Here is a 10,876-nt window from a genome sequence, read left to right as displayed (position 1 = left end):
TTGTTGCTGCAGGGATGGACAGACAGCAGGTCTGCAGAGAGCTAGAGAGGTAGAGAAGCATCTCCAGTCACCCCCGTGCTCCTCTTGGGAAGACCCACAGTGGGTTGTTGTCCCAGGGGGAAATGGCCCCAAGCAGCTGGGAGCTGAGTCCGGAGCGAGAGCTGGGAGGGGACCCCAGCCCAGACATGTCCCCAGAGCACCAGGAGCGTCCGCCCTGCCCATAGCTCATTCCTTAGCCACGGCCATAGGATGTCCACCCGCGTCCCCACGCTGCGCCTGGCCCTGCTGCTCCACCACAGCTCCTTGCCCAGTCCTGATGGCCCCAGCCCCTCCAGCAAAACCACAGAAGGCTGGAGGCGTCACCCTCCCAGCCACATCCCACCCATTGCCTGTCCTTGGCATCACCTGCAATCCTGGGAAGGCAAAGCAAAGCCTGGTGAGTGCTTTGGGAGTTGGGAGCATGGCGAACGTGCCATGGCCTTGCCAAATCTCCCTGCACAGCCACTGCCTCCCAGGTCCTGCTCTGGGTACCCGCACAGAGACACTGCACTGGTACCGTGGGGTGCAGCCTTCTCCCTGCACCCTCATCCCAGCCTCCCCACATATCCGGGGTATCTCCAGCCTGGTGCAGGTTCAGGGTTAACCAAACTCACCCCGGCCGCTTCCCGCACCAGAACATGGCCCCAGAGGCAGCGGGACTTGCATGTGTGCGTGCTCCATCCTTGGTAGACACTGGGACAGGCTGGGTGAGTGGGGCCTGGACACCGATGACCGTGACGCTGGGGGGGTTACCTTTCGCCATCCCTCCCGCCATGCTCAGCACTGGGCTGGGTAAAGGAGGCACAAGTTGGAAAAGCAGAAATACTCCATTTCCCGGCTGGCCCTCCTGCTCCCCAGGCAGAGTGGCGTCACCCCGGCAGGAAGCGGAGAAGTGCCCTGCACCTGCACTGGCACCAGGGTGCAGAGTCAAGTGGAGCACGGACAGCGCTTCCCACCCAAAGCACGGGCTCCCGTGGTGGCGAGCTGTCCCGCAGCGGGTGCCGGGGCCGGACCACGGCCAGCGGAGCTGCAGGGCTTCCCTGCCAGATGTGAGCGAGCACCCCTGCCAGATGTGGCAGATGAGCCCCATCACATGCGGGGAGCACTCCCCAGATGTGGGAGAGGAGCCGGTGCCAGCCAGGGCCCAGGGAACGGGAGCCCCGGGGGCCCCTGGCCTCCCCCGGCAGCACCCGCTGGCTGCGGCGGCGGCCCCCTCCGGCGCAGCGGGCCCCCCCGGGGCAGGGAGGCGACGCCGTCCAGGGGTTCGCACAAGAACCGGGACCTCAAACCACCCAGCGCGGCGCTGGGGCAGCGAGCGCCGGGGGCTGAGCCGGGGCACCCGCCCGGCCCGCAGCGCCGAGCACCCGCGGTCGGCGCCGAGCGGGTTAAGCGGCTCCCTCGCCGCCGAGACGTCACGGTGGCGGCGGCGGGGGGGGGCGGCCGGGCCGGGCCGGGCCGGGCCGGGGGGGCGCTCGGCGGCGGCGGCGGCGGCGGCGCGGCTCGCACGCGCGGGGCGGCCCTTCGCAGACGCCCCCCGCGCCGGAGCAGCCGCAGCGAGACGGTGCCGCCGCCGCCGCCGCCACGGTGAGCCCCGGCGGGGATGGGCGCGGGGGGGGCGGACAGCGGCTGGGGGGGGCAGCGGGGGCGCCGCAGCCGGGGTGGGGAGGAGAAGGGGTTTTGAGGGTGGGTGGGGAGGGGGGGTGGGAAAAAACCTAGCTGGCTCCGCACCCGCCTTTTCCTGGGTGACCCCGGCATGGGGGTGGCTGGGGTGCGGGGAGCCCCCCCCCCCCTCCCGGGAGACGCCGCAGCCCCGCGGTAGCGGTGCCCCTAGGCGCCTGGGTGGGTCCGGGCTCGGCGCGCCGGGGGCTGCGGCGCTCGCTGCCGCGCAGCCCTGCGGTAAACGCGCCCGCCCGCAGCCGCAGCCGCAGCCGAGCTCCCCTGCCCCGCGGCCGCGGTGAAGGGCACGGGGAGGGGGGCTCTGCCCCCCGGCTGTGGGAGGCTTCCCACCTCCGCCGAACCAGGGAGGTCGCCACATGCTGGGGGAGCTGGTGGTCCCGAAGAGCTCCAGCTCTCCCTGGGGTGGCAGCGGTGCCAGCCCGTCCTGGGGCAGCGCCAAGAGGGCCGCGGCGACCTGATTCCCGGGATAACGCCCTCCCCCCTCCTAGGAAAAACCAACCATCCTACAGCGCATCCCTCCCGCAGCTTCCACCACCTTCAAGTGGCTGCGGTGGTGCCGGTGCAGCCCGGCCCGGGGGCAGGAGAGGCTCCCGGGGCCACCCCGGCACCCCGCGGGCACGGGGGAAGGGGTAGGCAGAGCCCCCCCCCCCGGTCCCAGGGACGCCGCACTGGGCCGGAGATGCTCAGCTGCAAAGGGATGCTGCAGCAGCAGCAAGCAGGCACAGCCCCAAAACCACCCCAGGGGAGAGCACCCGTGGCCTCATCCTGGGGCATTTCTGCCCCCTCCTATGAGGCCAGGCAGAGCATCGCTGGCCTGGCCCTGTGCAGGAACGGTGCTCCTGGGAGTGCAGGATCAGGTCCTGCCTGGAGCAGGAGGGAGGTCTCCCCTCACTGGCCAGGACATGTCTATGGAGAGCAGCACCGCCACGGGGTCCGTCCAGCACTGGCTGCTTGGGGCAAAGAGCTGGGAGACGCCAGCAGAGCTGGGAGAGGAGTGCAGGTGCCGGAGGAGGGCTGGGCATGGGGAGGCCCAGGACACCCCAAAACCTGAGGCCACCTCCAGTGTTGCTGGGAGGGGACCTGCTGCCCCCAGCTCCCCTTCACAGGGGTCCCTTGCTCCATGCCCACGCTAGGCATGGGTGAAAACCTGCAGTGCCAGGGTCCTGGGTGAGCAGTGGGCTGGATGGAGGGGGCATTGCCTTTCGCCATGCTGCATCCCTCAGGTGCCACCCTACTGTCCTCAAGCGAGTGGCAAAGCAAGGTAGTAGTGGGTAATTACTGTGCTGGATCTTCCTCCACTGCTGGAAGGACGGTGTGCTGGCTCTGCCGTGCCTGCCTCTCTCCGAGGTGTTCCCAAGCACCTCTCGGAGGAGAGCTGACCCAGGAAGCAGACATCCCGGAGCAGACGCAGCCCTTAACCCTTTCAGATGCCTCAAGGACCATGCACCTGCCTGGGAAACCCTCTCCTAGCTGAGCACCCCTCCAGGAGAGCAGCCCTACAGTCCCAGCCACCCCAGGACATCCCTCGGCCTCGGGGAAATGGGCAGCCCACAGCGGCGAGGGAATCTGTCCTGCACCCTGCACCCAGGGCAGAGCTGCCCATGGGTCAGCACTGTCCCCGCCAATGCCAAGGGGGGCTGTGCGGGAATTGGCTGCTCTGCCAGGGCCACGAGCAAGGCCCAGGGCTGCGAGGGACGTAGGTGCCCAGGTGCCCTGGGAAACCGCACAAGTCGGGCGCTAAATCCCCAAGCAGAGCCATGCCCCGAGACCTGGCGTTCACACGGCACTTGGCTCTTTGCAAGAGCTGTCCCAGCCCCAGGCACACTGCTGCTCCCCCAAACCCATCAGGGCCACCCAAGGGCACAGGGACAGTGGGGTGGCCAGGAGACCACATCGCTGATGTTGACACGCAGCTGCTGGGAGCATCCCCGGCCCAGACCTGGTGCTGGGTCCTGCTTCCCCATTCCCACCGACAGGCACAGCGTGGCCGTGGGGCAAACTGGGAGATCCCTGTCCTCCTCCCCAGCACCACGGCCCAGCCTCTGCTGCAGCTCCGACTCCAGGTGGGGCATCCTGGTGGTGGGGACCAGGGGACCAGTCTGTCCCGCCCCCCAACTCCTGGCACCAGTGCTGCAGAGTTTAGCGGTGACAAATCCCAGCCCTAAGCCACTGCTCTCTCCCGTCAAGGACAGTCTCCATGCGGGTGCGAGGAAGACACCTGCACACCGATAACATAATTTATGCAAATGCCTGAGCAGAGCGGGTGCGAGTCTCCCCACCTGGCCACCCACCCGAGCAGCCCCAAGCACTGCAGCCGGCACCTCCCCGCGCCACGGCACCCCAAAACCCCTGTAAGGCACCTCGGCCACCAGACAGGACAAACCGGGAGTCAGCACAGCAGGAGAGCCTGGGGGGTCTTTACACCCTGCCGTGGGGCATGAGCATCAGGTGGCACATGGGGAAACTGAGGCAGGGAGCTGTCTGTGGTCACCTAGCAGGGCAATAGCACGGCTGGCTAAGAGCAACCCAGGTGATGCTCCAGCAAGACCCCCCACACACACACAAGGAGCAGGGCAGGGGCAGCAAAGCCAGCGCCAGCACCGCCTGCACCAGCCTCCGAGCTCCCCGGCTCGCACGGCGCCGTCCTGGGCACCCGGCGAGACGCCTGCGCCCTGCCACCCTGCGGAGCATCCGGGGCCGTTATTGTCGGCCAGCGACAGCAAATCCTCGCCAGCAGCCGCCAGCGCCGGGTGTTACTCTCCCCATCAGGGCTGCAGCGAGGAATTTGCGGAGATCGGGGCTGGCTGCGTCAGTTCGTTACGCGACCGCAGGGAGAGACAGGAGCTGTCTCCCCAGGCCAGCTCCTCCCGGAATAATTCCTCGGAAAGCTTTCATCGAGGTGTCATCTAATCCCCCCAGGAGCACGAGGTTCCCAGCAGGGAACCAGGTTTCCCTCTCATCTCTCCAAGGAGGAGCCAGCGCCTGGATCCGGCTCCTCTCCCCTCAGGAAGGTCCCACGGGGGTCCACAGCCCCATCCCCAGCAGCGAGCCACAGCGCAGCTGGCCGAGGAGGAGGAGGAGGAGGGGGCAGAGCCATCCGGGGGGCTGGGGCCGAAGGGCTGTTGCGGGAGCAGGCAGGTCGGGGGCCGCCGCATCCCCAGGGAGGAGGCGACCGTGCCCGGGCATCCACCGCTGAGCGGGGGAGAGCTCTGCCTCTCTACTCCCCAGCTGTGTTAATTAAACCCAGGCGCTTAATTACAGTCTGCCAAATCCCAGGGCTCTTTCCTGCTGGCCTCTATGGGAAAGTGTGGCCCTGGCCCGCCGCAGCCCCCCGCGGGCCCAGGAGCCCCCATCCGCTCCCCATGCCCCAGCTCCTGCAGCGATTTACCCTGGCACCGCCGGGCCACATCCTGCGCTGGGACCGGCCCCCTCACTGGGTCTAGGAGGGGGAAAGCTCCCCGGGGGGCTGCACAGAGCAAGGAGGGAGCCGGCTCCCCCCACGGGGCCGTACCCGCTGCACCAGCCCCACCGCGGCCTTTAGCTCTCGGGTTTGGCTGGCCGCTCAGCACAGCTGTGACATGCAGCTGCAGACCCCCGCGGTGGGGAAGGCAGCTTGCACCGGCCCGAGGGCTGCGTTTGCGTCCGGGCCCACAGCGCCCACGGCCTCCGAGAGCCACCGGCGGCTGGCAGCAGGAAATAATAGAGGCGAATAAGGTGAACCCGCGCGGAGACCCTGCAGGCAGCGCCGCGCCGAGCGGGGCCGGGCAGCAGCCGGGGCTGGGGCAGGCTCGCCCCCAAGTGCGCCCCAAAGCCTGGCGACCCTCGCGCGGGTCCCCGTCGGAGGGGCACCCAGTGGGGCCCTCTTGGGGGGTCCCTCGGAGCCGTTTCGGTCCCGGCTCCGGCCGGCCTGACGCTGTCGCCCTCCCACCCGCAGGTTCCCGCGGCCGATGAAGTGATTTACGAGCCTTCCCCAGCCCCTGCTGCCGCCGGAGCCGTCGCGCCGGACGCCAAGGTAAAGACCCCCGGCGGGGGGCCGGGGCGCCCAACGCGAGCGCGCGGGGCAGAAACCGCGGGCGGCCGGGACCCCGTCACCCAGGGCACGTGCACAGCCCCGTTTAGGGCAGGCGATGGGGGCTACAGGGGAGCTATAGGCTATATGGAGGCTATAGGGGAGCTCCCCCCCCAGCACGTCCCCACCGGCTGGGTGGGCGAGCGGAGGGCGGGGGGGGACGGGGCGGCAGGGCCCCGCAAGCACCGGGGCCGCCTTGGTGGAGGCCATGCGGCGCCCACAGGAAGCACGATGCTCCGAAACCCTCTCCCCGCTTCCCTCCCCACCTCGAAAATAGCAAAGGCAGAAGGGCCGGGGCGAGCGGCCCCGTTTCTGCACGCACGCACGCGCGCCCGCCAGCGGCAGGCGGACGGGCCGACGGGCGCCCGCGCGGGACGGGAGGCTGTGGGTGCCCGGGGGGCCGGGGCGCCGGCGGGACCTCGCACCCCCGGAGCGGAGCGGGGCGGCCGCGGGTGAGTGCTGGCGGCGGCGGTGATGGCGGTGGGACGCAGTGGGGGCCGGGGTGGCCGGCCGGCCCCGCCGATGCTGGTCCACACTTTTGTTTCTCTCGCTCAGGTCTGCTGGCCATGGGCAACCTGATAAAGGTATTGGGCAAAGATTTAGAAAACTGTCCTCATTTTTTCCTGGATTTCGAAAGTAAGTCCGGCGAGCGGGGCGGGCGCGGGGAGGGGGCCAGGGACGTGGAGGCAGCTGGCAGGAGAAGCCGCCGCTCTCCCCGGGCCGGGGCGACGGGCACCCGCCGTGCTGGCAGCGCCCGCTGCCGAGCGGGGCAGGGGAGCGGGAGCAGGACCCAGCGAGACACCCCGTGCCCGAACCATCTCCCTCCCCGCGGGGCCAGAGCAGCGGGGGGCCGGGGTGGGGTGGGGGGGGACGCCCCGGCAGCAGGGCTCGGCTGCATCTCCAAAAGCCAGAGCAGAGGCGACGTCTCGGCGCAAGGACCCCAGGCTCTGCCGCGCCGTTTCGGCACGCTCCCTCCTCTCCCGGCCCCGCCGGAGGAGCCGCCTGGCTGCAGGCACCCGGCGGGACGTCCCGCAGGGAAAGGCAGGAGGGCCCCGTGCCCCTGGCAGCCTGCGCCGGGGGCAGGAGCCGTGCAGCGGCCGCAGCCTGCAGCCGGCGGGACGGCGATGCAGCTCCCCGGGGCTCCGCGGCACGGCAGCGCCCCGCTGGGGGTACCCGGGCTCGCTGGAGCCGGCAGCGCCGGCCACGATGCCGGCGGCCACGGCAGGGCGCGGGACACCTGCACGGTCCCTGCAGCCCCCCGGCCACCCAGCTCCCTCCCTCCCGGGATGCTGCTCAGAGCGAAAGTGCAGGGAGGGTAAAAATAGCGCAGCAGCAGCAGCCCCGGCGGGGAGAGGCCGTGCGCGGCTCACCGCACCGCCGCCAGCACCGGCCGGTCCCAAAATAGCCGCCGGGGCCGGGGGGGGCCGGGTTCCTCGCAGCGGGCGTCCTGCCGGGCTCCCCTCCCCGCTGCAGCCCGGCCAGCCGGCGCGGGGTCCCTGGGGTGCAGCACAACCGTCGACAGCCTCCAGCCCGCTGCAAAACCCTCCAGCCCGGGGCCGGGGCCGCCAGTGCTGCCGCCCGGCCGGACCGCGCTGGGCACCCCGGGATGCCCCTGGGCGAGACGCCGGGGCCTGGCTGAGCAGTTTGCCCTCCAGGCTGCAGACCAACGGCTCTGCCCTCCCTCCGCTCCTTCCTCTCCATCCCCGCCATCAGCCCGCGCTCATCGCCGTCGGGGCGCGAAGAGGCCCCGCGCCGCCGTCCCGCTCCCGGAGCGCCCCCGCGTCTCCTCGCCGCCCAGCCGCTGCCCTCAGCCCGGCACCTCTTCCCCCAACGCCTCCTCACCATCATGCTTTCTTTTTTTTCTTTTTTTTCTTTTTTCTTTTTTTTTTTTTCTCCTCTTGTTTCTTCTCTTGCAGGTTTCACATGGGGAACCTTCTTAAAGTGTTGACTTATAACGAACTTGACCAAGGCCCTAATTTTTTCCTTGACTTTGAAAGTGAGATGGGATTTTTTTATTTTCCTTTTGTTCTCCGATTATTCTGAGTTCCACATTCACACCATTTTGAGTTCTTGCACCCGTCGCATCGCGCCCATCCCCCCCCCCGCCAGCCCTCCCCGGGGAGGGGGGCCGCGGCCGGCGGGCCAGACCCCGCGCCGGCGGCTCTCAGGCTGCACCTCTTCCCTTGGGGCGATTTCCAGCCCGTTGGGGAAAGCCCGGGCTGGAGGGGGGGGTGGCGCTGATGGGGGTCCCTCGGGCTCCCGTGGGCAGGACCGCGGCCGCAGGGCTGACCCAGACCCGCTCCGCAGCTCGGTCAGAGGAGAAGGATCGGGGCAGAAAACCGCCAGGAAGGGCTGAACCACGATTTTGAGGGCGAACGAGCCCGTTGGGGCAGCCCGAGGCCCCTCGCGGCAGCTCCCGGCGGGGGGGGACGGGAAGGAAAGCGGCAGCGGGAGCCGCCAGCGAGGATTTTCCCGCGCCCCCCCCACCCCCAGCAGGGTTGGGGACGTCGGCTCCCGCCGCGCCGGGCGGCCTCGGCGCACGGGGGCTCGGCGGGCAGCGGGGTGCCGGGGCAGTGGGGGGGGGGTCCCGCTCCGGCCGCCGCTCCGAGCCCTGCGGGTTTCTCTCCCTGGGGCGCCCCGCCGCAGATGCGCAGCCGACGGAGGCCGAGACGGCGGTGTGGAACCAGGTGAACGCCGTGCTGGAGGAGGCGCAGGCCGTCCTGGCCGAGCTGCGGTCCTACACGGGCGCCGGGCAGGAGATCCGAGAGGTGGGTGCAGCCCCGGCGCCTGCCCGCCGCGGCACGGGCCGGGGACAACCGCCAGCGCTCTCGTCTCGTCCCCGCAGGCCATCCAAAACCCCGGCGACCTGCAGCTGCAGGAGAAGGCCTGGACCGCCGTGTGTCCCCTCGTGGCCAAGCTGAAGCGCTTCTACGAGTTCTCCCTGCGGCTCGGTGAGCGCCCGCCGGGCTGCCCTCGCCCCCGCGCCCCGCCAGGCCCCCGCGGGTTCGGGCAGCGGGCGCCGCACCGCCCCGGTGCCTCGGTTTCCCCAGCCGGGGCAGGACGAGGAGCCAGCTGCGTTTCGTCCGGCCAGAAAACGCCCTGCGGAGCCTGCTGGAGGCCCTGACCAGCCCGCCGTACGCCCCGACGCAGCACCTGGAGCGCGAGCAAGCCTTGGCCAAGCAGTTCGCCGAGATCCTCCACTTCACCCTCAGCTTCGACGAGCTCAAGGTAGCTCCCCGAGCCCCGCCGTCGGCCGAGCTCGCCCCGGCCCCGGCCCCGGCACGCGCGCCTCGGCCGCTGACGCGGGGCTCGCGCCCGGCCGCCTGCCCCCCGCAGATGACCAACCCCGCCATCCAGAACGACTTCAGCTACTACAGGCGAACCATCAGCCGAAACCGCCTTAACAACCTGCAGGTAAGGGGCCGCCGGCGGCAGGGCCGGCTCTGCCCGGGGTGGGGGGGGGGCGCCGCCAGAGGGGGTCCGCCCGGCCCCCGACGGCCCCGTCTCCCCCCGCCGCAGCTGGACGCGGAGAGCGAGGTGAACAACGAGATGGCCAACCGGATGTCCCTCTTCTACGCCGAGGCCACCCCCATGCTCAAGACGCTCAGCAACGCCACCACCAAGTTCGTCTCGGAGGTGAGCGGGGGGCCGGGGCACGGCGGGCCCCCACCGGCCCTCGGGTGAAACGCCGCCTCGCCCCGCTCCCGTTCCAGAACAAGACGCTCCCCATCGAGGACACGACCGACTGCCTCAGCACCATGGCCTGCGTCTGCCGGGTGATGCTGGAGACCCCGTGAGTACCCGGTGCCGCGCGCTCCCGCGGCCCGGCGCCGTCCCCTCGGCTCATCCCGACCCTCTCCCGGCGGCAGGGAGTACCGGAGCCGCTTCACCAACACGGAGACCCTCCTCTTCTGCATGCGGGTCATGGTGGGCGTCATCATCCTCTACGACCACGTCCACCCCGTGGGCGCCTTCGCCAAGACCTCCAAGATTGACGTGAGTGAGCGCCGGGGTGCCGCGACGCGGGAGGGTCGGAGCCCTCCCGGGTGTCTCCCATGGAGACGTCTCCATCGGAGCTGGTCCAGAGGGGAATTTCTCCTCCGCTGGGTGAAGAGGAGGAGGATGGAGCTGGCTGGGAAGCGGTGGGGAGGAGGAAGGCCGGGAGAGGAGGGTGCCGGGCCTTCCCCCGGGCCGTTTCCCCCGGGGCGCGTCCGGGCGCTCACTGCCTCTCCCTCCGCCAGATGAAAGGATGCATCAAAGTCCTGAAAGACCAACCTTCAAACAGCACCGAGGGGCTCCTGAACGCGCTGAGGTGAGCGGGGCCCCGTGGCAGGGCTGGGGACGCCGGGGGGTGGGGGGGATGGACGCCGGGTCCCGCCGGGCACGGGGGCACAGCCGGCTCCTCCGCCCGCAGGTACACCACGCGGCACCTCAACGACGACACCACGTCCAAGCAGGTCCGGGCCCTGCTGCAGTGAGCGCCGGGGCGGCCCGAACGCCCATGACCGCACCGCTCGTTTTGTACGGAGGGAGAAGGGACGCAAATCAGTAGGCGGGAATCCTCCCCCCCCCACGCACCCAAAATAAATAAAATAAAACAAAATTGAAGCAAGTCACCACAGCCCGAGGCCGCCCCCCCACTCCCTTTCTGCCCCCCACCCGACTTAGCACCCAGTTCTGGGCACAGCGGGACGGTGTCACCCCAGGGACGCCGGAGGCGGTGACCCCCCTGGCCGGGCGGCAGGGGGTGCTGGGGCCGGGCAGGATGGAGCCCGGGGCAGGGAGAGAGAAAGCGGCCCAGGATCGGGGGGCCCGGGGCCCACCGCCGAGGAGGGGGCAGGCGGTGCCCCCGGCCCGGCCCGGCCGCTGGGAGTGCGGGCTGCCGCTCGTGAGCGTCCGGCGGCGGAGGAGGAAGAAGAGGAGGAGGAGGAGGAGGAAACATCGCCGCAGATGTGCACTGACTTTGGTGGAAACGGCTCGGTCTCACCCGGTAGATTTTTAATATAAGCAATTAAATCTCCACTCACCTGTTCTTTTGTACATTTTTTTTTTTTTGGAGGTGTGAAATAAAATGACATTTAATCTGTTCAC

At 69.9% G+C, this 10,876-nt stretch overlaps 1 protein-coding gene across 5 annotated transcripts; it reads left to right on the top strand.

Annotated features, from left to right (window-relative positions):
* Positions 1-1,502: 1,502 nt before the first annotated feature.
* LOC138062050 (CYFIP-related Rac1 interactor A-like) lies at positions 1,503-10,876 on the top strand. 5 transcript variants are annotated; one of them, XR_011136033.1, is made up of 14 exons: positions 1,503-1,623; positions 5,651-5,728; positions 6,341-6,421; positions 7,702-7,781; positions 8,432-8,553; positions 8,631-8,736; positions 8,877-9,013; positions 9,122-9,199; positions 9,305-9,421; positions 9,499-9,578; positions 9,655-9,781; positions 10,027-10,097; positions 10,200-10,577; positions 10,626-10,876. XR_011136033.1 is itself a non-coding variant. In XM_068917643.1 (13 exons), exons 4-13 carry the CDS (start codon positions 7,709-7,711, stop codon positions 10,261-10,263), a joined length of 975 nt encoding a protein of 324 aa, XP_068773744.1. In that variant the 5' UTR covers positions 1,541-1,623; positions 5,651-5,728; positions 6,341-6,369; positions 7,702-7,708; the 3' UTR covers positions 10,264-10,379. The 5 variants fall into 5 exon arrangements, 4 of the variants coding, with proteins under 4 accessions (XP_068773744.1, XP_068773745.1, XP_068773743.1 ...); XM_068917643.1 differs by lacking the exon at positions 10,626-10,876 and having other exon boundaries at positions 1,541-1,623; positions 6,341-6,369; positions 10,200-10,379; XM_068917644.1 differs by lacking the exons at positions 7,702-7,781; positions 10,626-10,876 and having other exon boundaries at positions 1,541-1,623; positions 10,200-10,379.

The sequence above is a fragment of the Struthio camelus genome, chromosome 23, assembly GCF_040807025.1.
Source record: "Struthio camelus isolate bStrCam1 chromosome 23, bStrCam1.hap1, whole genome shotgun sequence".
Taxonomy (NCBI): domain Eukaryota; kingdom Metazoa; phylum Chordata; class Aves; order Struthioniformes; family Struthionidae; genus Struthio; species Struthio camelus.
This window is presented reverse-complemented; position numbering and strand designations above follow the sequence as displayed.